General features: G+C 69.4%; 3 protein-coding genes across 4 annotated transcripts; 1 reads left to right on the forward strand and 2 right to left on the reverse strand.

The window, feature by feature from the left end:
• Positions 1-1,451: 1,451 nt before the first annotated feature.
• Positions 1,452-2,637, forward strand: IFITM5 (interferon induced transmembrane protein 5). The gene is made up of 2 exons (XM_059710810.1): positions 1,452-1,754; positions 2,235-2,637. The coding sequence occupies exons 1-2, from the start codon at positions 1,566-1,568 to the stop codon at positions 2,445-2,447; spliced, it is 402 nt and encodes a 133-aa protein (XP_059566793.1). The 5' UTR covers positions 1,452-1,565; the 3' UTR covers positions 2,448-2,637.
• Positions 2,638-2,653: 16 nt separating this feature from the next.
• PGGHG (protein-glucosylgalactosylhydroxylysine glucosidase) lies at positions 2,654-10,221 on the reverse strand. The gene is made up of 13 exons (XM_059710701.1): positions 9,963-10,221; positions 9,545-9,755; positions 9,033-9,468; positions 8,147-8,266; positions 7,645-7,776; positions 7,330-7,441; positions 7,002-7,074; positions 6,780-6,916; positions 6,539-6,672; positions 6,330-6,425; positions 6,034-6,131; positions 5,751-5,962; positions 2,654-5,663 (listed from the first exon to the last, which is right to left on the reverse strand). Exons 1-13 carry the CDS (start codon positions 10,219-10,221, stop codon positions 5,608-5,610), a joined length of 2,076 nt encoding a protein of 691 aa, XP_059566684.1. The 3' UTR covers positions 2,654-5,607.
• A 2,078-nt stretch (positions 10,222-12,299) lies between these two features.
• Positions 12,300-20,144, reverse strand: NLRP6 (NLR family pyrin domain containing 6). 2 transcript variants are annotated; one of them, XM_059710682.1, is made up of 8 exons: positions 20,005-20,144; positions 19,161-19,441; positions 18,892-18,930; positions 16,850-18,662; positions 15,738-15,830; positions 14,004-14,174; positions 13,757-13,924; positions 12,300-13,086 (listed from the first exon to the last, which is right to left on the reverse strand). In XM_059710682.1, the coding sequence occupies exons 1-8, from the start codon at positions 20,031-20,033 to the stop codon at positions 12,948-12,950; spliced, it is 2,733 nt and encodes a 910-aa protein (XP_059566665.1). In that variant the 5' UTR covers positions 20,034-20,144; the 3' UTR covers positions 12,300-12,947. The 2 variants fall into 2 exon arrangements, with proteins under 2 accessions (XP_059566665.1, XP_059566666.1); XM_059710683.1 differs by lacking the exon at positions 13,757-13,924.
• Between the last annotated feature and the right edge of the window lie 1,210 nt (positions 20,145-21,354).

Consider the following 21,354-nt stretch of genomic DNA (forward strand, 5'->3'; position numbering starts at 1 on the left):
GCAGCGGCTGCACCAGGGGCCTAGGAGGGGGGTCCCTCCTTCCCAGTGTCTGACCCTGACCCAAGGGGCACTGGGCCAGCTCACCCTTGGCCCTGAGGACAAGCCTGGCTGACTCTGAGCAGCTGGGAGCAGCGGTGCTGGGTGAGGGCGGCCGGCGGGTCCTCTGGAGGCCACGCTGTCTGCACGTGGGGTGCAGGGTGCAGCTCAGGCCCCAGCCCCTCCTGGGCGGCCCTCCAGCCCACCAGCTCCGTCCTGGCTCCTCTGCAGGGGGCAGGGTTAGGGGCAGCCAGTGGCCCGGGAGGGACAGAGGGGTCAGCCCCGATGAACAGGAACCGAGAGGAAGGACCGATCCTCCCACCAAACCGTCTGGGCCGCTGGCTGGAGCTGCTGGTGCCAGGAAGGGCCCCCCAGCCGATGGGCGCCCTGGGGCTCTGGGCCTGAGCCTTTGCCTGGGCCCGGGGTGCACATGGGGTGGAGCCGTCCTCACCGGGACCCCCATGCCCTGCACAGGCGCCTGGAGAGGCTGGAGAAGGCCCCGGGGCTGGTGTCGGGGAGTGAGCCGCCTCCAGGAGCCTTGCCCTGGGGGCGAGGTGGGTCCTGCTGGCGCTGCTCTGTGGGCAGCAGCTGTCCCGCCGCCAGAGGGAAGGAGAGCCCCCACCCACAGCCCCGGTGACAGCCCCGCAGCACCTGATCCTGGGCCCCGCGTGTGGTATTTGTCTGTGGGGGTGGGATGCCTCGCGGGAGGGTGCCCCCGGCCGGGGAGGGTGGGGGTCCCGCGTCGGAGCCGGAGGGGCTGAGGCCCTGGGAAGGAGGTCCTGCAGGGGGAGGCTGGGGGGACTGCGCCCCAAGGCTGGGCACTGAAGGAAGGTGAGGGGCAGAGCCTGCACTCAGTTCGGGGAGGAGGGTTGTGGCTCCGGCACCCGCCCCCCCCCCCCAAGTCCTGAGGGCCTGCCTGGTGCTGGCTCCTGCCCCACCACGGTCGGAGGAGGCTTTGATGGCTGGGCTGCACCCACAGCGCCCCACCCCCACCCCCACAGCACCCCCGTCCCCGCCTCACCCCCACCCCCACAGCACCCCCACCCCGCAGCACCCCCTCCCCCGCAGCACCCCACCCCCGCAGCACCCCTCCCCCGCAGCACCCCCTCCCCCACAGCACCCCCTCCCCCGCAGCACCCCCACCCCCGCAGCACCCTCACCCCAGCAGCACCCCCTAACCCACAGCACCCCTCCCCCGCAGCACCCCCTCCCCCGCAGCGCCTCCACCCCCAAAGCAGGCTCCGCGGGTTATCAGCGCACAGGCCCGCAGGAGGGTCCTTGGAGCGCGGTGCCCACTGCAACCCCCGCCCTCACGCCCGGGCCGTCGCGGGGAGGGGCTCTCCGGGCCAGGCGGGCCGGCGGGGGCGCGGGCGGCGGTGGCGGTGGCGGTGGAGGGGGGCGGGGCGCCGGGTGCCCCGGGCCGTCATTTGTCGGTATATTTAGCGGCGGCGCCGGGCCTGGCCCCGCGGGTATAAGCGGCCCGCGCGCCCCTCGGAGCGGCGCGGAGCGAGGCGACGGCGCTGGAACCCATGGACACCGCGTACCCCCGCGAGGACCCCCGCGCCCCGACGCCCCGCAAGGCCGACGGCGCCCACACGGCGGTGGCGCTGGGGGCGCCGGGACCCCCGCCGCGAGACCACCTGATCTGGTCGCTGTTCAGCTCCCTCTACCTGAACCTGTGCTGTCTGGGCTTCCTGGCGCTGGCCTACTCCGTCAAGGTGCGCGCTCCACGGGGGCGGCTCCACGGGGCGGCTCCACGGGGTCGGCTCCACTAAGGGGGTGTCTCCACGGGGGGCGGCTCCACTAAGGGGGTGTGTTTGCTTCTAGAAGATGAAGGGGTGTCCTTAAGGGGCGTCTGCCCACTGCCAAGCGTGCAGAGGCGATGAGGGCTTTTCAGATGCTGGGGTTCCCATGGACTCCCCACCCGAGGGCCCTTGGGGGCTCATGCTGGCCTGGGAGGAGGCAGCGGTGCCTTCTCCCTAGGCTGGGGACCACCCTCCCCCCCACCCCCCCACCCCCGCCCCAGGGCCAGAACCCCGAGTCCAGGTTGGGGCGGCGAAGGGAGTGGGGGCAGCCCCTGGCAGGGTCCCTCAGCCACAGGCCGCCACCCAGGTTCTGGGTCCGCAGGGCCGGCCCTCCGGGCGGGGACCAGGCTGCCGGGTGGGGGACACACTGGGACCTGGCCCTGCCGTCCGCAGGCCCGGGACCAGAAGGTGGCGGGGGACCTGGCGGAGGCCCGCCGTCTGGCCTCCAAGGCCAAGTGCTACAACATCCTGGCCACCATGTGGGCCCTGGTGCCGCCCCTGCTGCTGCTGGCGCTGGTGGTGACCGGGGCCCTGCACCTGTCCCGGCTGGCGAAGGACTCGGCCGCTTTCTTCAGCACCAAGTTCGACGACTCGGACTACGACTGACAGGCTGGCCCTGCCCTGCCCTGCCCGGGGGACTGGACGCTGGCCTCCCGGAACCCGACCGTGTATAGGGCTGAGCCCCCCCACCCCCCCGCAGCTCCAGGCGGGGCTCCGAATGCCGACCCCGAAGATCCCCCTTGTGGACCCCAAGGCCTCACCCCACCCATGATGGTCCCTGGCCCCCTAACTCCCTGCCCCGGCCAGACCTCCCTCCCCGCTCACTGGGCTCACCATTAAACGTGCCTGGATCCACAAGGGGCCCCCCGGCTGGTTTCTGGCTGGGTGGGGGCGGGGAGGGTGTCGGACACCCACCGCCAGACGCCCTGGGTGGACCCCGACACTGACGGGGGCTCGCCCTGCTCGGAATGTCCTGCTTTGGGCTGTGGTCTCCCACCGTCCCGGGGGGCCCGGGCGGCCTGCGGCTGCTGGGCGGAGGCGCCGGCGCATTTAGAATCCCGTTTGGGAACCCGGGCTTTCATCTCGGCTGCCCGCGCTGTGGTTTCGTGGCGTGTCTTCCGGGGCATGAGTGGTGTGTCTCCCGGACTCCACGTGTGCCCACCCGTCTGCGTGCGTGCGTCTGCGTGCAAGGCGGGTGGGAGTCCCTGGCCAGGGAGAGCCCTCCTGCGCGTGCCTGTCTGTGGGTCGGGTGTGTGCCAGTCTCCTTCTTTGGGTCACTGGGTCGGTCCCTTTAACTCTGAGAAACCTCAGCCCTGCAGCGCGTCCGTACGGCTGGACACGGGACACAGGCGCACACAGGCATGGCCACGCGCCCTCCACGCAGCCTCGCTCATGCAGATGGGACGCCCACACCACACAGCGGGCGACATTGTGCAGAGGGGGACACAGGGGGTGAGGACACTTTCTCAGCACCCTTGGTGCCAGGCCCATGCCCTGTAATTCCCCTCCTGGTGCACCCCAAGCTGCGGGCTGGCAGAGGGGGGTTGCTAGACACATGCACACACCCTGTGTGGCTGGGTGAGGTCCCGGGGCCTTGCTGTGGCCGGGCCAATGACAGGGCAGGCTAATTGCAGGGCCTTAAGCACAGGGTGGCTGGGGTTTTGATCACCCCACCCAGGGTCCCTTCCGTCCCCAGGGAGCCCCCTTGGCCTGTCCACTCTGCCTGGGCTGGGGTGGGGGAGGCCTGTTTAGCCGCTGTACTTGGCGTTCCCAACGTGCTGCCTGCCCACACCTCCCTCCCCACGACACCCAACAGCTGGCCCAGCCATCCCCCACGTGCCCGCAGTCGGTTCCCTGGCCACATGCACCCCAGCCCCAAGCTGAGAAGCGTGCTGCCCTGAGCCAGCCCCTGAGGCCGAGGTGCGCTGGCCGGGGCCTGGGGGTGGAGAAGCCAGCTGGCCCCACGTGGGACCAAGGCCGAGGGCAGTGTGCCGGCGCTTGGGCCAGGATGGAGACCGCCTGCCCACCCTGAGCTCCAGGTTTGGCCCAAGAAGGGACCAACCCGCGCTGGGTAGAGGCTGGGAGCAGGGGTCAGCCTGTGTGGGGGCCAGGTATGTGGCCCAGCACGGGATGGTCTGAGGGCTGTGATGGGCGTGAAGGTTGCCCGCCCGTGCCCAGGTGCTGAGGACAGAGGTGCAGTCAAGCCCGGTGGGGAGGAGGTCGCCGGCACCCTGGCCGTGTCCTGGGCAGGCTGAAGGCCCCTGCCCAAGTCAGGCCGCTGGCTACCAGGGGCCCGAGCCCGGCATGCATGCCCTGCCGCCCACCGCCCCTCAGAGGGCCGCCCGCTGTAGGCACAGGTGGCCGTGCGCAGGTGGCCTGCAGGTGCAGCCGCATTGGGCTCCAGCAACCTGGTGCCCCCGGTGCCTGTGCCCACCCCTGGCTCCAGGGCTGCTGCCCCGGGACAGTCCCCAAGGCTTTGCGACCTGCTGGGCGTCTGCGGGGAGGGAGAGCCTGTGGGTGCCGGAGAGCCACCGAGGACCCGGGGAGCTGGTCCTGACACGGGTGCTCGTTACAACTTGGCCACCTCCCTCTGAGGCCACTCTGACCCAGGGCTGCCCCCACGGCCACACAGGGTCAGGCCTGGGCCCCCCGGCCCCCACCCGCCTTGCATCCCCTTCTGTCTGTCCGTCCGTCCGTCCGTCACAGTTTGTCTGCTGGGTGTCTGCTTCTCGGAGAACTTGGACTACCTCTGTCCAGAACACACTTGGCCAGGGGGGAGGGGGGCCGCCAACGGGACCCACCTACTCGCTCTAACAATGCCAGTTACCGGCGGGAACTCATCCACCGGGCGCCCTGGCTCCAGAGGAGCCTGCCGGCCGCTCCCCCAACCCGACTTTAACTCCCGGCAGTGCACAGGCAGGGCCCTCGCCGAGTTTCCTGCGGACGCCGCCTTGCCTCATTGGCAAACCCAGGGGACCCGGTGTGACGTGCCAGCTGCAAGGCTGTGGCCCCCGCAGAACCCTGTGCCCTGGGCTCGGTCCTTCCTGCCGGTCAGAGAGACGATACGGGGTCTTGCCCTGCACCCGCTTGGCTGAGGAAAGGCATGGGTGGGGCTGTCCAGCCGGACTGAAGCGCCCCGAGCCCGGGCGCCGGGGACGGAGGACGCTGAGTTCCCGGGACAGCCCGGAGCACCGGGTCCGACCATGACGGGGCCTCGGTGACATGGAGGGCTCTGGCTGGTGAAGCTTCGGCTGAGTCGGAGTAATTCCAATTCCGCAGGCGAGCCCGCCCCTCCCCACTGCCCCCCAAACAGGCCCGCCCGCCCCGGCCTCCCAGCAGAGCCGCCTGCCTGACCCACAGCTCCCTGGGCAAGTGACTCGGGCACGGCAGGGGCAGGGGCAGCCTGGGGGCAGGAGCAGGCATGCCGGTGAGGGAGGCAATGGGTACAGGTTAGGCAGGGAAGGGGTCGGGCGAGAGGCAGCCTTGAACTTCAGGCCAAAGAAGCCAGACCTTTCCTGGAGCCCGTGAGCCTGGCTGCCAGGCGGAGGGGGGTGGAGGCAGACGGCGGCAGGCCAGGAGGGCGACCAGGAGGAGCGGTGCAGCCAGCCGCCTCCGGAGGACCCGAGAGGTCCCTGAGGCCAGGACGGCACCAGGTGAGGGGCTCCGGGGCGGGGGGCCCACAGGTGTCCAGGGGGTGCCGTGGGCTCCCGTGTCTCCAACAGTTTCTCCCAGGACATTCTGGGAGCAGAACTTGCTGCCTCGGCTCCTACAAGGGTGACCTTTGAATCCGGCCGGCAGAGCAGGGAAAGGAGACCTTGTGTCCTGCAGGGACAGGGGGCCACCCTGAGGGTGAGGGCACATGCCGGGCCAGCCGGGGGGCCCTGGGTGGGTCTCGGGGTAGCAGCCTACCTGGGCGCAGGGGGAGCAGGGTTTGCGCCGGCCACAGCTCGACCTCCAGCGGGGGCGCCCCGGGCCCCGCCGGGGGCCTGACCTCCACCGTCACCGAGCCCTCGGAGAAGGAGAAGTCAAGCTTGCTCCCCTGGTAGGAGACGCCAGAGACACACACGCCAGAGACCCCCGCCGGACACATGGGGTCAAAGGTCAGGCCGGCCGGGGTGATCCTGCGGGAGGGGAGGCTCTGTGAAGAGGGCAGGCAGGGCGGCGACCTCCTCCGGCCGGTCACCCCACTCACCGGAACCCTGTGAACCCAAAGAGCGCCGCCTGCAGGAAGCCCCCCATGCCCGTCAGGAAGTTCACGGCGCCGGACCCGTCGGCGTTCTCCGTCCACACCTGCAGGGGCGGGGCGGGCAGTCAGAGCTGGGAAGCAGGACACAGGCCCCCCCGGCCGCTGTCCCTGCTCCCGGGAGGTCGGGTGGGGTGGGCACTGCCAGCGCGGTGACCCCAGAAGCTGGGCTCCCACTCCCACCACCCAGGCGCGCAGGGGGGAGTGGCCAGGGACGGGGGGGGGGTGGCGGGGCCCAGGCTGGCCTTGAAGGGCTCGGTGATGTTGGCGAAACTCCTGTCCAGCAGGTCCCGTGCCCGCCTGGCATCCTTCAGCTCCATCCAGCCCACGGCAAACATGCTCTGGGGGCAGAGGGCAGAGGGCAGAGGGCACCCTGGGGTGAGGTCCATGGCATGGGAGGGGGGCAGGCCGGGGGACAGGGCTGGGGCTGCCGTGGGATCACCCACCCTCTTACCCACGTCATGGCCGGGCCCTGGGGCGACGTCACAGCCTCGTACATTTCCAGGTTTTTCCTGCGAACTTGAGGGCTCAGGGAGAAGGGGACGGGGTACCCCAGGAGCACAACGTCTGCCTGCTTCACCTCCTCTCCTGGGGGGGGGGGGACAGGGCTGCTGGGGGGGAAGGTGGACCGGACCCTCTGTCGGGAAGGGCGGCGGGAGGGAGAAGGGGCCTCGAAGGGCCCCGAGTCCACTCACCAGGCTCGTATCCATCAAACTCGGGGTGGAAGTTGTGCTTCGGGTCAAAGGGCACCTTGATCTTATCGGCCACGGCCAGCCACCGGCTGGGGACGGGCCGGCCCAGGTCCCGGGCCAGGGCAGCAGCGAAGCGCAGGCTAGGGCAGAGGCGGGGCTGTGCTCGGGTGCTCTCCGCCGGCCCCCGCACGGCTGGGCTGGGTGGGGTGGGGTCTTGGGTCTGACCTGTTCTGGGCCAGCACGTTGGTGTACACGGAGTTGTTGACCCCGGAATGGTATTCGTCGGGGGGCATGACTCCTGGGCACAGAGGCACGAAGGTGCTTAGTGCAGGGGCTTAGACCTGCCCCAGTGCACTGGCCAGGGTGGGGTGGCAACATCAAGTTAACCCTGACCTGACCCTGACCCTGACCCTGACCTTGAACCAAAGAGCATCCACCAGCTCATGACCATCCCCCATGACCACCCACCCACCCCCTGACCACCCCCCCCCATGACCACCCTCCCCCATGACCACCCTCCTCCATGAACACCCTCCCCCCGCCATGCCCTCACCCTTCAGGTGGAACTCCTCCTCTGCAGGGCTCCATTCCACGCGGCTGCACCAAAACTCAGCCACGGCGCTGACCACGTCCCAGCCGCCAGCCTCCTGGAAGAGCTGCAGGTCCTGGGGGCGGAGAGGTGGGGACAGAGCCCGGCACCCACGATTCTAGCTCTCAGTGGACCTGCATTCCCGCCAAGGCCCACCCTTCCCAGCCCCCAGGAGTGAATGCGTGGCCCCCGGGTGCCTGGACTGGCTCGAGGCAGGAAGTCCCAGCTGGGGGCGGGGCCACAGGGGGAGCGCCCACGGCCCGTGGACAGCGGCCTCACCTGGGTGCTGTGGTAGTACAGCTGGAAGGCCAGCGCCACGGCCCCGTTGACGTGGATCTCCTGGGTCCCGTAGATGTCCTCAGGGCAGACCTCCAGGCCGGAGGCCGCGCTCTCCCAGGCAAACTTGGCTCCCTGGGGGATGGGGGAGGTGCAGACCGATCCTTTATGGGGGGGGAGGCTTGGGAGCAGCTCACATATTTCCCAATACACTCAGCCTACGGCCAGAGGGCAGAGGTGGGGCACCAACTTCCCGGGTGCCACTGGATTGCTCCCCCGTCCCCCCCGTGGGCCAGGTGGCCTCTGCCCAGTTTCCACTGTGGCTGCCCGGGCACCGGGCAGTGAGGGGACCCGCTGGGTATCAGCCAGGCTGTTCCCATCGGTACAATGCAGGCCGGCAATGCTGCTGAGCCCGTCAGAACCCCAGACGCCCTCCCCCCCACAGAGGGCTCTGGCGACATCCGCCCTCGAGGGACCCCGCGGGGCGGGCACTGGCCTCGCTCACCTGGTAGCCCAGGCTCCGGGCGTTGTCCAGGGCCCCGCCCAGCGTCTGGACGCGGTACTGCAGCAGGGCCCTGGCGGCCTGGGGCTGGAGCAGGAGGAGATTCGGGAACATCCAGAGGTCCTGGGAGCACAGCCAGAGGGGCCGCTTCGAGCTCACGCCCCCTCCCCCTGCCCCCACCCCCCTTCTGCCCTGGGGGGCCTCGGGCAGCATACCTCCTTGCTGCCCACCCGGGTCTGTCCCGGGCCCTCCTCACCCGCCCGCCACACGTCCCCATCTCCAGCTGACACCCTCAGGTCCCTGGCCCAGTGCTTCCCCTCCCCAGGCGGCACCTGGGGCTGGCCTGGGGCTCAGGCCAGGATCCGGCTTCGTGGCTCACTGGCTGCCTGACCGGAGGGTCAAGTGGGCCACAGCCCGCTCCTTGGGCTCCGTGCCCACTGGTCTCCAAGTCCCAGCTCTCCTGGCCCCGCTCCTGCCGGCCTCACCGCCCCCACATTTCCTCAGCAGCTGCACGGGTCTTTCCAGAGCCCACATCTGTCTGTGTCACACCCCAATTAACGGGCCTTCACGGCGCCTGCAGCCCCCCTACCACTGCCCTTCCAGCCTCATGAGCCCCGCCCCCCGCCCTGGCCAGATGCCAGGCCCTCTCCAGCTCTGGGGCTTTTGCCTTTCGGTGCCCTCGCCTGAACTGCTTTCGCAGCAGACCCCCACACATCCTCCATCTGAGATGCCACCGCCTCCGGGAAACCGTCCCTGTTGCCATGGTCCCTGTGCTTCTCCAGCCACAGCCCCATCCGCGGCAAGGCCGTGCCCTGGGCCCAGCGACCCTCTGCCTGTGTGCCACCCACACCCACGCCGCGCAGGTGCGTGAGGGGCGGCGGGTGCACACCTGGTCCCAGAACACGTGGCCCCAGTAGCATTCCTCGCGGCTCCCGTTGGAGAGGCCCCCGGGGCTGAGTCCGTGGCAGACATATCCTGGGACCCCGGGCGCGGGGAGGGCGCTGAGCAGGTAGTAGAGGGCGCCACGCAGGGCCTGGCGCAGGGCCAGGGGCCCCACCACATCCAGGCCACAGCCTGCCCAGAGCTGCGCCCAGGCCTGGGCGTGGGTGGGGTACAGCGCCCCCCTGGCCTGCAGCTCCAGGGCCTCGGAAAGGCAGGCCCGGGCCTCGGCCTGGCTGCCGCCCACCACGGTCAGGAACTCCCAGGTCCTGTCCTTCTCGCCCTCCCCCAGGGTCAGGGCGGGGGGCACCGGCGTCCACAGCATGTGCACCTCCTGCCGCGCTCCCCCAGGCTGCTCGGGGGCGAGCGTGTGGCCGTACAGGTACCTGCGAGAGCACGGCTGTCTCAGGGCCAGGCTCCCTGGGGCCGCCGGCTTGCCCCCCGCCCCCGCCCCCTCCTCACCGGGCTCCCTGGAAGTCAGGCCCCAGGTGCAGGTCCAAGTCGGGGCTTTCTGGGGAGAAGGCGGACCGCAGCGGCACCGTGACGGGCCAGCTGCCCGGGGCCAAGCGGGCGATGGACACGCTGAAGGCCAGGACGTGGGGCAGCCTGCGGTGGGCGTAGATGCGCTGCGAGGCCTGGAAGCGGGCGCCCTCCAGGGTGTGCAGAAAGGAGCCTGCCGGGCGGGCGGGGGGACGAAGGCCCATCACACGGGCCCCTCGCGGGGCAGCCGGGACGGTTACGAAGCTGCTGGCCTTTCTGCTCTGGGAGTGAGTCCCCCTCTGCCCCTCCCCCTCCCCGCTCCCCGCTCACTGCGTGGGCCCACCCTCCCCTCTAACCTGGAACACGGCCGGGCTGGGGGTGGGGGGCAGGCAGCGGCTACCTGTGTTGGTGTCCAGGACAAAGGTCGTGGTCAGCTGCTCTCCGGTGCCCGCGGGGGCCTCCAGCCGGACGCCGAGGGGACTGGGCAGGATGGCTCGGTGCGTGTCCCCCAAGGCCCCGTTGTACACGCCATTCACATGCAGCGTATCATGATAGACACGTGTGCCCAAGTATGCGTTGGTCACGGTGGCCCAGAGCCGGGGGTCACTGGGCAGAGAGTGGGCAGTGAATACGGTGGGGTCTTCGCTGGCGTCCGCCATGGGAATCTGGAAAAGGGTGGGGGCCAGGGGACCCCCAGTGGGTTGGGTCTCCCTCGCTTGATGCTGTTAACCCCAAAGCCCCTGCCCTTGGAACTTGGCTGGTGGCCCCCAATTGGGCCCACCTGGGCAGACCCCCCCAGGAAAGCCCTCGACCCCTCATATTGATCTCCAGGGACCCAAGGGAGTCCCCAAACCCCCACCTTCCGACCTCCGTCCGGACCTTCCGGCTCTCTCCCCGCCCCACCCCAGCACGGGCCCTGTGGGTGGCAGTGAGGACTCTGCCCGGGACATTTCTCCCCGAGGAAGCCGCCTGGGGCGGGTGGGGCGTAGGGGGGCAGTGCCCGGGGCTGTGGGGGCGAGAGGCCGGGCGAGCCCGGGAGGGAGGGGGCAGCCGTCTGGGCTCACCGCAGCCCCGCGTCCTTCAGCTGTGGCTCCAGGGCCCAGGGAGGAGCAGCCGGTGGACGCGGAAGGCCCTCCGTCCCCGCCCTCGGGGCGGTGCAGGGCGGGCGGGCGGGGCGGGAGGCTGGTCCCCGCCCCCAGGGCAGTGCTGGGAGGGTGGGCAGGAGGCGGGGCAGACGCGGCTCAGGGCGAGGCGGCGGTCGGTGGTTGAACTGCAGCCCCCATCCCGCCCCCTGAGGCCGCGTGGGTCAGCCTGAGGGCCTGGTGTGGCCTCAAGACGTGCCCTAGGGTGGACCTGAGGGCAGGGCCTGTAGGAGAGGTCCTGCAGACTGTCCTCTGCCCTCCCCTCTGGCTCCCCAGCCTCTCCTCTCATCCTCCATCTCCCCCCCTCCCCTTGTCCCTGGCCCCCTGCCCCCTGGATGCTCCGGGCTGGTCTTGGGCCTCTTCCGTTCTCCTCTCTCACACCCTGGGCTGACCCAGATGTCTGACCCCCAGTCAGAGACACTCAGACCCCCCCTCCCCCCCAGCTGCCCTCCCTGTCGCTCCCTCATCCAGGCCCGGCCGCCTGGGTCGCACACCCACGCCCACTCCAGCGCTGCCTGCTCTCCGTCCCCCGTGACTCCTGGGCCAGCACACTCCCCGCTTTCTGCCTCTGCTCCGCCCTTCCGTCCTGCGAGTGGCGAGGTCAGCCCGTGCCCTCTGCTCAGAGCCCGCGGTGGTGCCCACCTCTCTGGGAGGACAAGTCCCCAAGGTGCCCGCCCCCACTCCCCGCAGTCAGCCTGGCTTCCGCCTCTGCGCCCTTCACGTTCTGAGCGCGCTCCCTGCTGGGGCCCCCACGTCTGTCTCTGTTGACATCGAATCCCAACTGTGATGGTGCCTGGAGGTGGGGCACCAGGTCATTAGGTCAAGAGCTGCCGTGAACGGGCCAGCCCGGCCGGCGGGGCTCCGGGGTTGAGTGTCTGAGCGTCGACCTAGGAACCAGGAGGTCACAGTTCGAGTCCCAGTCAGGGCACAGGCCTGGGTTGTGGGCTCAACCCCCAGTGAGGGGGGGTGTGTGCGTGCAGGAGGCAGCTGATCAACGATTCTCTCTCATCATTGATGTTTCTCTCTCTCTTTCCCTCTCCCTTCTCTTCTGAAGTCAATGAAAATATATTAAAAAGAAAAAAGAAAGCTGATTTCGGAAGGGCACCGCTGTGGGAGCGGCCCCCACGTGGCTGAGTGGTGTGGGCTGTGGGAGGGGCTCGATCAGGTGCATGTGACTGAGTGGATTCAAAACCCGCGAGAACGCTGTAAGCATCTCGGCCACGCCCTCACTGTGCTTCGTGGAATCTGCTGTAAAATGAAGACTCGGCTCCATCAGAGGGCAGCGTCCCACCCGGCCCAGCGTTCTTCTCTGGCCTGTCTTCTCCATCCTTCGCCGCCCCCTCAGGCTCCCGAACCTGCCTGCCCCTCTACCTGGGTGGGGTCTCAGGAGCTGGCCCCGCCCACAGTGTTGGGCGGGAAGCCTCGAGGGCCGCCCATTGCTGGCCTGTCCATCGAGGGTCAGGGCTGCTTGCAGTCAGGCTGCTCCCTGAGCCTCGGTTTTCTCATCCTTGAAATGGGCACCCCGCCCAGACAGGGGAGTTAGGTACCAAAGGGAAGCTGGCCAGGATGCCGGCCAAGTGCAACAGAAGCCAACACACGAATGCAAAAGAGACTTTATTACCGGCTCGGACTGCCCACCGCCAGCCGTCACGGCCGGCCGCCGCCGGGTCAGGCCACTGCCTTCTCCCTCTGCCCTGGGCTCCGTCCCCAGACCTTAGACGGCCAGTGGACACCCCTGGGCTCGGCACACGGCCTCAGGGATGGCCTCCCCTGATGCCAGGACCCGCGTTCTGGGGGAGGGATGGCGACCCGCCCACCTCTGGTCAAGGGTCAGCCCTGCTTGAACCTCGTTGGCCAGGGGCAGGACCGTGGGGCCCTGGGGCCCGCACCGCAGATGGAGACGGTCCGCGAAGGTGTCACTCTGCACCCAGCACACCAGTCAAGGTCCGCGCGTGGCAGGCGCTCAGTTATGGGGGCTCCCAGCAGCATTGTTGGGGGCAGGGCTGCAAAGGGGTGGCTGCAGGGCCCGGGAGAGGAAGGTGGTGGGGCCCAGCGGGGGTCAGGGCCCAGGGTGTGGGGAAGGGGCATGTCCCGGGCCCTGTGGAGGACCATGGAGGGGGCCATGCCCGTCGGTTGGGGCTTCTCCCTGTCTGCCCGGCCCCTCAGCAACTCCCTCAGGTCCTCGGACGGGAGAGCTTCTCCTGGGCTGAGGGGCGTCCTCCTGGCTGCACTGCCCGCGGGGCCTACAAGGCCGTGCTGAGTTCCTGGGGAGACGCAGGGGGGCTGTCCAGCGCCGCGTGTGTGATGACCAGGCCTGGCTTTGCTGTCCTCACAGCCTGCAGCTCCTCCAGGGACTGCTTGCTCAGCTCCACGGAGCTCAGGCTGCGTGCACAGGACAAGGGGGAGGTGGGTGGGAGGGAAGCAGGGACCAGGGCAGGGAGCAGCAGTGACGGGGGAGGGGAGGGGGGCGGGGGGAGGGGGGCAGTGAGCTGGGACCCAAGCCCGGGAGAGTGGGAGGGTGTTGGGAGCATTGACCCAGACTGTGCCATGGGCACCGCACCAGATGGACGTTTGGTCTGGCAGAGAGGTCGAGGCCAAGGGCTGGGGCCAGGGCTTGGAGGGGTGTCTCCAGGGACTGTGCTCACTCAGGGCCTAGGACATTGTTTCTCAACCTTCCTCACGCCGCGACCCTTTAATACAGTTCCTCATGTTGTGGTGACCCCCAACCATAAAATTATTTTCGTTGCTGCTTCATAACTGTAATGTTGCTACTGTTATGAATCGTCATGTAAATATCAGATAAGCAGGATGTATTTTCATTGTTACAAATTGAACATCATTAAAGCATAGTGATTCATCACAAAAACAATATGTCATTATAGATGTGTTTTCCGATGGTCTTAGGCGACCCCTGTGAAAGGGTTGTTCGACCGCCAAAGGGGTCGCGACCCACAGGTTGAGAACCGCTGGTCTAGGGGGAGCCTCAGGTAACCCCCCACCCCCGCCCAGCTTCAGAGGTGTGTCCCCAGCACCCTTCCTGCCCCTCCCCTACCTGAGGGTCTGCAGGCGGCATCCCGGCTGCTGCAGGGCCGCGCACAGGCCTGTCACCACGGGTCCCGACAGCTGGCAGCCACTGAGATCCAGGGTGGTCAGGGCGGGGCTGTGCTGGAGCAGGCCCACCAGGTACTGGAGCGCCTCCTGGAGGCCGGGCTGCTGCAGCCTGCGGAGAGGGGGCCTCAGGAGCCGCTGGGGGCCCCTCCCGTCCCTTCGTCCCTTCCTCCGCCCAGACCCAGCCTCACCTGAGTGTCTGCACCCGGCACCCGGGCCAGACCAGGCCCTCGCTCAGCGCCCGCAGCCCCGCCTGGCTGAGCCCGTTGTGCAGGAGGCACAGCTCGGTCAGGGCGGGGGCCGCCTTCAGGGCCTGCGCCAGGTCGTGGCACGCGGAGTCTGGGAGTCTGCAGCGGGACAGCCTGTGGTCCCCAAGCACATGTCAGTCCCGGCCCCTCGGCCCTCGCTGCCCGGCTGTGCAGACTGCCCGCTCCCTGGGGGTGGGGTCAGCGGAGGAGTGTCGGCTGCACAGCGCCCCTGCCTTTGTCACCAGGCGTGTCCCTGGTGGCATCACCCCGGGCACATGCCTGGGCACATGCCAGTCTTCCCTAGGACACTGTTGACCACGCATTTATGAGGAACCCACGCCGACCTGCCCCTGCACACACCGACCTCCCCCTGCACACACCGACCTCCCCCTGCACATGCCGACCTCCCTCTGCACACACAGGCCTCCCCCTGCACACACAGGCCTCCCCCTGCACACACTGACCTCCCCATGCACACGCCGACCTCCCCCTGCACACACCGACCTCCCCCTGCACACACAGGCCTCCCCCTGCACACGCCGACCTCCCCCTGCACACGCCGACCTCCCCCTGCACACGCTGACCTCCCCCTGCTCACACAGACCTCCCCCTGCACACACTGACCTCCCCCTGCACACGCCGACCTCCCCCTGCTCACACAGACCTCCCCCTGCACACACTGACCTCCCCCTGCACACGCCGACCTCCCCCTGCACACGCTGACCTCCCCCTGCTCACACAGACCTCCCCCTGCACACACTGACCTCCCCCTGCACACACTGACCTCCCCCTGCACACACTGACCTCCCCCTGCACACGCCGACCTCCCCCTGCACACGCTGACCTCCCCCTGCTCACACAGGCCTCCCCCTGCACACACTGACCTCCCCATGCACACGCCGACCTCCCCCTGCACACACCGACCTCCCCCTGCACACACAGGCCTCCCCCTGCACACACCGACCTCCCCCTGCACACACTGACCTCCCTCTGCACACGCCGACCTCCCCCTGCACACGCTGACCTCCCCCTGCTCACACAGACCTCCCCCTGCACACACCGACCTCCCCCTGCACATGCCGACCTCCCTCTGCACACACAGGCCTCCCCCTGCACACACAGGCCTCCCCCTGCACACACTGACCTCCCCATGCACACGCCGACCTCCCCCTGCACACACCGACCTCCCCCTGCACATGCCGACCTCCCTCTGCACACACAGGCCTCCCCCTGCACACACAGGCCTCCCCCTGCACACACAGACCTCCCCCTGCACACGCCGGCCTCCCCCTGCACATGCCAACCCCCTGAGTTGCCCCCGAGCTAGGGTGGGCCGCAGTGTAGTTAGCTGGTCCCTACGGCCGGCAGGGTGTGGCTTCTGCCTCTTTGCCACATAAATGCTGTGGTGCACACGCTGCACTGAGCTGAGTGGCAGGACTGACGGCCAGTGGGCTGGTCTCCTCCATGTCCCTCCCCCCCCCAACGCTCAGCTCCCACTCGGACCTGGTCAGCCCCCTTCCCAAGGAGCCCCTAGGCTGGGGATGGGCCCCGGCATGGACGCCCGAGGCCACAGGCTCCCCGCCCGTCCCCTCAGCCAGCCCAGACAGGGCCCCTCCTCGGCCTCCCCCGGGCACCCTGCTCTGCGCCCGCCCCGCAGGGCTGGGCTGGGCCACTCACGTCAGGCTGGTCAGGCCGCACTGCTGGTCGGTCATGGCCTCGCAGAGAGGGCGCAGCGAGGACGCCTGGGGTTTCTTCGCGGCGGCCTGAGAGCTGTGGGGAGAGGGGAGCCACCTGGCTGCAGTCCCTCCTCCCTCTTCCCTGTGCCCCTCAGGTGTCACAGCCACCTCTGTCCTCACCCCAAACCCAAGTGCGGCCTCTCATGGCCCCAGGCGCCTCCCCACCGAAGCCGGCCAGGCGCACCCGGGGGCCATGTCCCCGCATCCCCAGTGTGTGCCTGGCCTCGCGCCTGCGAGGGTGTCCCCAGCCCCTGTCAACGTCCACACATTCGTCCTCGAATGGACGCTGAGCGCCTGGGCCAGGGACAACGACACAGCCTTGCCCTGGAGCAGCGGAGGGTCTGGCGAAGGAGGCGGCCACGGACAGAGGTCACGGCGTGGGGCGGTCATTGGGGCACATCTGGGGCCCCAGGGGTCGCAGGGCAGCTGGGGAGTCTGGGCCGGCCTTGTGGGGAGGCGGCAAGCAGTGTTCCGGCAGAGGGAAGGGGCCCAGGGGAAAGGGGCGTGGTGTGTTCCAGAACTCATTATGAGAAAGCATTGCGGGGGGTCCGGCCTGTGGCTCAGGGGTTCAGCGTTCACCTAAGAACCAGAAGGTCACGGTTGGACTCCCGGTCAGGGCCCAGGCCCAGGGTGCGGGCTCCATCCCCAGTGTGGGGCGTGCAGGAGGCAGCCGGTCCATGATTCTCTCATCCTTGATGTCTCTCTCTCTCCCACTTCCTTCCTCTCTGAAATCAATAAAGATATATTTTTTAAAAATCCAAAAAGCACGGGCGGGGGCTGGTCTAGAGCTACATGGCCATGCTCTGAGGTTTGCCTTGGATGTGGATGGCGGGGGTGGGGGGTGGGGGTGGGGGGCGGGGGTGGCATGGAGAGGACGGGGGTGGGGGTGGCATGGAGGAGAAGGTGGGCACTGGAGGCTGCCCCACAAGGGGGTGGGCAGAACCAGCCCTAAGCCCTGCCTCTGGCCGGGGGGGACGCCCAGGTGGGCGCTCAGGGGCACAGGCCTGAACGGTGCCCACCGGGCGGCCGGGGGAGACCCCGCCGGGGACTCACGGGCTGCCGCTCAGGCTGCTCTGCAGCCGCTTCATCAGGCTTTTCTTCTTCTTCTTCTGCGGGGCGGGCAGCGCACAGCCAACCAGCCGCAGCGCCTGCCCGGCGGGGCAGCACCGCACGCAGTAGCTCAGCACGGCCAGGTCCATGTGGCTGAAGCTCCAGCGCTCCAGCGCCAGCTCCCGGAGGCCCCGCAGGGCCTGGCGCACGAAGGCCGCCTCCTGCGACTCGAACAGGCAGTACAGCAGCTCCAGCGGGAAGCTGAACTCCTCCTCCTCCTCCTCCTCCTCCTCCTCTGCCTCCTCCTCCTCCTCCTCCTCCTCCTCCGCCTCCTCCTCGGACTCCGCGTCCTTCGGCTCCTTGGGCTCCTCCGCCCCCGCCGGCGCCGCGGGAGGGCGCCCCTGGCCCTGGCCCTGGCCCTGGTCCTGCACCCACCGCAGCACATCCTGCTTCACGCGCTCGGACACCGCGCAGCCGAAGTGGCGCTGGATGTCACGCACGCGCTCGGCGCTCAGCAGCCCGAAGAGGAAGCGGGTGGCGAGCGCCAGGTCCCCGCGCAGGAGCTCCCGGACGCCGCCCGCCGGCGCCGCGGGCCCCGCCTCCTCCAGCAGGTAGGACAGCGCCGCGAAGAACTCCTGGAAACTCGGGTCGATGAACTGGAAGGCGACCTCGGTCTGGAGCACGCCCGGGAGCTCTTTCTTGACGAGGAACAGCGTCTGGACCTTGGAGCCGCTCAGCTGCAGTCTCTCCAGATCCTTCTCGGCGAACTGCGCCCTGCGCCCCAGGACGCCCTCGCGGGCCAGGCGGCACAGCTGGCGCAGCTCGCCCTGCACCCGAGGCCGGTCGGCGGCGGGCCCCGAGCTCAGGAAGCTGGCGACGAACAGCAGGTACACGGACGTGGTGGTCTTGGAGGTGCGCGACAGGTCCTGGCCCAGCTCCAGCTGCTGGCGCAGGACGGTGCACACGATCCAGCACACGAAGGGCACGAAGCACAACGCGAACAGCGTCTCGTTCTCCTTGACGAAGCGGTAGGCGCGCTCCGCCCGCCGCTCGTCCTGGAAGAACTTGTAGAAGTACTTCTTCTTGTCCTTGTCCGAGAAGCCGCGCACCTCGGCGCACTGCGGGGAGCGCAGGCGGCCCTGCAGCCGGCCCGGCGCGGCGGGGCGCGTGGTCACCAGCAGGCGGGCCTGGGGCAGCAGCGCCTTGCTCAGGAGGCTGCCCAGCACCCGCGCGGCGCCGGCGGCCTCGAAGGGGTCCGTGCAGGCCGCCGCCTCGGCGGGCCCCGGCGCCGGCACCTCGTCCAGCTCGTCCAGCTCGTCCGCGCCGTCCAGGATGAAGAGCAGCCGCTCGGAGTTGGCGAGCATCTGCCGCACCGGGGCGCTGCGGTCCGGGCACTGGTCCAGGACCAGGTCGGCCAGGCTGCAGGCGCCCGGCCGCTCCAGCAGCTCCCCGCACGGCAGGAAGAAGGCGAAATCCACCTGGCCGTGGTACAGCTTCCCCGCCGCCCAGTCGTACAAGATTTTCTTGGCCGCCATGGTCTTGCCGATGCCCGCCGGGCCCTGCAGCACCACGGTCAGCGGCCGCTGGCCCTCCTCGTCGTGGCCGAACAGGCGGTTGAAAGTGTGCGTGTCCGAGCGCCGAGCGCGCTCGGGCGCGGGCGCCTCCGCGGGCCCCAGGGCCTCGGGCGCCAGGGCGGCGCTCTCGGGCGCGATGAGCAGCTTGGTGAAGCGCTTGTTGATCTTCACGGAGCGGGCGTTGCGCTCCTTGACCTTGGCGTGCTGCCGCAGCACGTGCTCCCGGTATTTCTTCTTGTACTCTGGGGGGAGGGGGGGGGCGGGGGGGCGGGGAGATGGGGAAGGAGGGGGGGCGGCTGGGTCAGCTCGCCCTCCGTGCCCACGGCCCTCCCCGCTCGGCTCAGGACTCAGTTTCCCCTGCTGTGCCACCCCCTCCTCGCCCTGGCCCTCCCAGACCCGCGCCTCCCCGGGAGAGGGCAGCCGCTCCAAGCCTGGGCCCTGCAGGGCCTGCGCCCCCAGACGGAGACCTACCGGACACGGAGAGCAGCACCGAGAAGCTGGGGCCGAGCCCTGAAAGGGAGACTTGCGTGAGGCCGCGCGCGCGAGCGGGGGGGTGGACGCAATAGGGGTCGCGGCCACTCTCCAGGGCCCGTATCCCAGGCCCCGGCCCGGAGTGAAGCTGGCCGGCAGGGGGCGCGCCTGGCTTCCCCGGGGAGGCGGGGAGGAGGGCGGCCGGTCCCGGACGGACGGGGACGGAGGGGTGGCGGGCAGGGACCTGGCGACCCGCCCCGCGCGCTCACGCTGCAGCCGCTGCTCCTTGAGCTGCGCCGCGACGTCGCGGACGTCCGCCCTCTTCAGCGTCTTGCGCGCCACCTCGAGCGCGGGCTCGGCGCCGTAGAAGTGGGTCAGCTGCTCGGCCAGGTCCACGACGTCCGCGCGCTCCAGCCGCCCCCACGGGATGCTGCGCCCGTCCAGCGGCGCGTCGCGCAGCTTGTGGCGGAAGCGCTTCAGCTGCTCCTGGCTCAGGTCCTCCAGCGCCGCCAGGAGCAGCTCGCGGGCGGCGGCCGCGCGGGCCTGCTCGCTGCGGGAGGCGGGCAGGCGGGGGGATCAGCACCTGGGTCGCGTCCCGAAACCCCGGCCCCACCCCCGGGCGCCGGGGTGCCCGCGAGGAGCAGAGGCTCAGACGCGCCCCATCCCCTTCGGTGGCTCCAGGCCCGCGCTCTGCCCGCAGGGGAGGCCTCCCAGGCGCCCAAGGCTTTGCCTGCTGGTGAGGTGGGGCCCTCCAGGGCCTTGGGGTGCCTGCCCGCCTGCCTGGTGCCTTTCCCACACCTGGTGCGGCCAGGCCACACTCCCCAGATGAGGTGTCTAGGACGCCTGTGCCCCCCCCATTCCTTGCCTCTCCCCTGGGGTCCTGGAGCAGAGCTGGGTGCCGCTGGAGTCACCGCCTGGCCCAGACTGCGTTCCCGGATCCCCACAGCACCATCCTCCCCCGCCCCCCCCCCCTCCGGGGCCTTGCACAGCGTCTCAGTCTGAGGCCTGTTGGGGAGCAGACCCCCATTTGCTCCTGGAACCCCGAGCCGGGGTGGGGTGGGGAATGGGGGTTAGCAGCGGGTCCCCAGGTGGCAGGGCGAGCCCAGCACTCACCTGGAGCAGGAGGCCTCGGGCTGGTCCATGGCAACGGGCCCTGGGTCTAGAACTCAGAGAGGTGACGCCTCTGCACGAGGACTGGAGCCAAGTCTAGGGAGGCTGTCCAGCCCCGTCCATGCCCAGACCCAGGTGCTGTAGCTCGGCCGGTCCTCAGAGGCCCAGCCACCAGCTCCCAAACCCAGTGGGTGGCCCCTTTATGGGCTCTGCCTGCGACCTTTGGTTTTCTCTTTCCTTTATTTGGTTAAGGTTGCCTGAGGACCCGTGGGGTGTGGCAGCGGGGCACGGCTGTGAGCAGGTAACTGCAGAGCAGGGGGACTGCTTGGAGGAGGTGGCCGGCTCGGAACTCGGTTGAATTCTGAAGGCAGCGGCGAGGGAAGGCTTTCTAGGTGGAGGGAGACCAAGTGCTGCCCACAGTCAAGAGCACGATCTCCGACGCCGACCTGCCCGGGACCACAGCCTGGCTCCACCACCCGGTCGCTGCGCCGCTTGGGACAAGTCCCTTAACCTCTCTGCCTCCATGTCCGCTCTGCACGGAGGGGAGAGTGAAGCTGGAATGCACGTGCCTGGCCTTCCGGGCAGCAGTCATCGTCGCCGCCCCTGCTCTGTGGGCAGCCCCTCACTGTGTCTTCTGGGGTCCCCAAGAGCACCCCCTTTCTAAGCCCCCTTCTGTCTGCCTGCACGTCACTCAGCACCGCTGACCATGACCGTTTCCTTTGTCAAAGGGACCGAGGGGCGGGGGTCAGAGACAGCGGGCGGGTGGCGTGGGAGGAACGGTGTCGCCTCGGCTCTGCCCTCAGCAGCCTGGGGAAGGGTCCCGAGGCCGGGGACGGGGGTGCCAAGGTCGTCCCCATCTCCTGGGTGGACCCTCCCGGTGGACTCTGTGCCCTGTGAATGCTCAGCAGCTGCTGATAACAGCGCTGGGAACGGCTTTGATAAGAGGGGCCAGCGCTGCCAGAAACTGTGCCTGGGCCTGGGCCTGGGGAGGAGGCTGGGGAGGAGGCTGGGGGAGGAGGCTGGGGGAGGAGGCTGGGCCCTGGGCTGGGCCTGTGGGAAGAGAGAGGTGAGCAGGTGAGAGCAAGAGCAGAGGAGGGATGGGTGGGCCGCTGTGGCACGCAGGCCAGTCCTCTCTGGAGTTCTGGGCCATTTCCAAAGGTTTCGCTTCGAAATCCCTCACAGATAATGTCCTGCCTCCGAGGTCCCACAGCCACGTCAGAAATCGTCTCAGAACCATGCCCCTCGGTGCCTCCGTGTCTCCCTGGCAGAGCCACACTTTCCCGGGAGAAACCCAAGTTTCTCCCGAGGCTGAAAACTCTCCTCCTCTCCTCCCCTCCTCCCCTCCTCCCCTCC

This window comes from Myotis daubentonii, chromosome 9 (assembly GCF_963259705.1).
Source record: "Myotis daubentonii chromosome 9, mMyoDau2.1, whole genome shotgun sequence".
In the NCBI taxonomy this organism is placed as follows: Eukaryota; Metazoa; Chordata; class Mammalia; order Chiroptera; family Vespertilionidae; genus Myotis; species Myotis daubentonii.

Excerpts from the sequence above, each read along its gene's own strand:
- NLRP6 (XM_059710682.1), bottom strand. The coding sequence starts at position 20,033 with ATGGACCAGCCCGAGGCCTCCTGCTCCAG. Across the intron at positions 18,663-18,891 it reads GGTGCTGCTCTCCGTGTCCG|AGTACAAGAAGAAATACCGG; the intron begins GTAGGTCTCCGT and ends CCCTCCCCCCAG. Across the intron at positions 15,831-16,849 it reads AGCAGCCTGAGCGGCAGCCC|CTCTCAGGCCGCCGCGAAGA; the intron begins GTGAGTCCCCGG and ends CTCTCCCCACAG.
- IFITM5 (XM_059710810.1), top strand. The coding sequence starts at position 1,566 with ATGGACACCGCGTACCCCCGCGAGGACCCCCGCGCCCCGACGCCCCGC. Across the intron at positions 1,755-2,234 it reads CGCTGGCCTACTCCGTCAAG|GCCCGGGACCAGAAGGTGGC; the intron begins GTGCGCGCTCCA and ends TGCCGTCCGCAG.
- PGGHG (XM_059710701.1), bottom strand. The coding sequence starts at position 10,221 with ATGGCGGACGCCAGCGAAGACCCCACCGTATTCACTGCCCACTCTCTG. Across the intron at positions 6,917-7,001 it reads AACGTGCTGGCCCAGAACAG|CCTGCGCTTCGCTGCTGCCC; the intron begins GTCAGACCCAAG and ends CCTCTGCCCTAG. Across the intron at positions 5,664-5,750 it reads CCTGCTCCCCCTGCGCCCAG|GACACAAGGTCTCCTTTCCC; the intron begins GTAGGCTGCTAC and ends CTGTCCCTGCAG.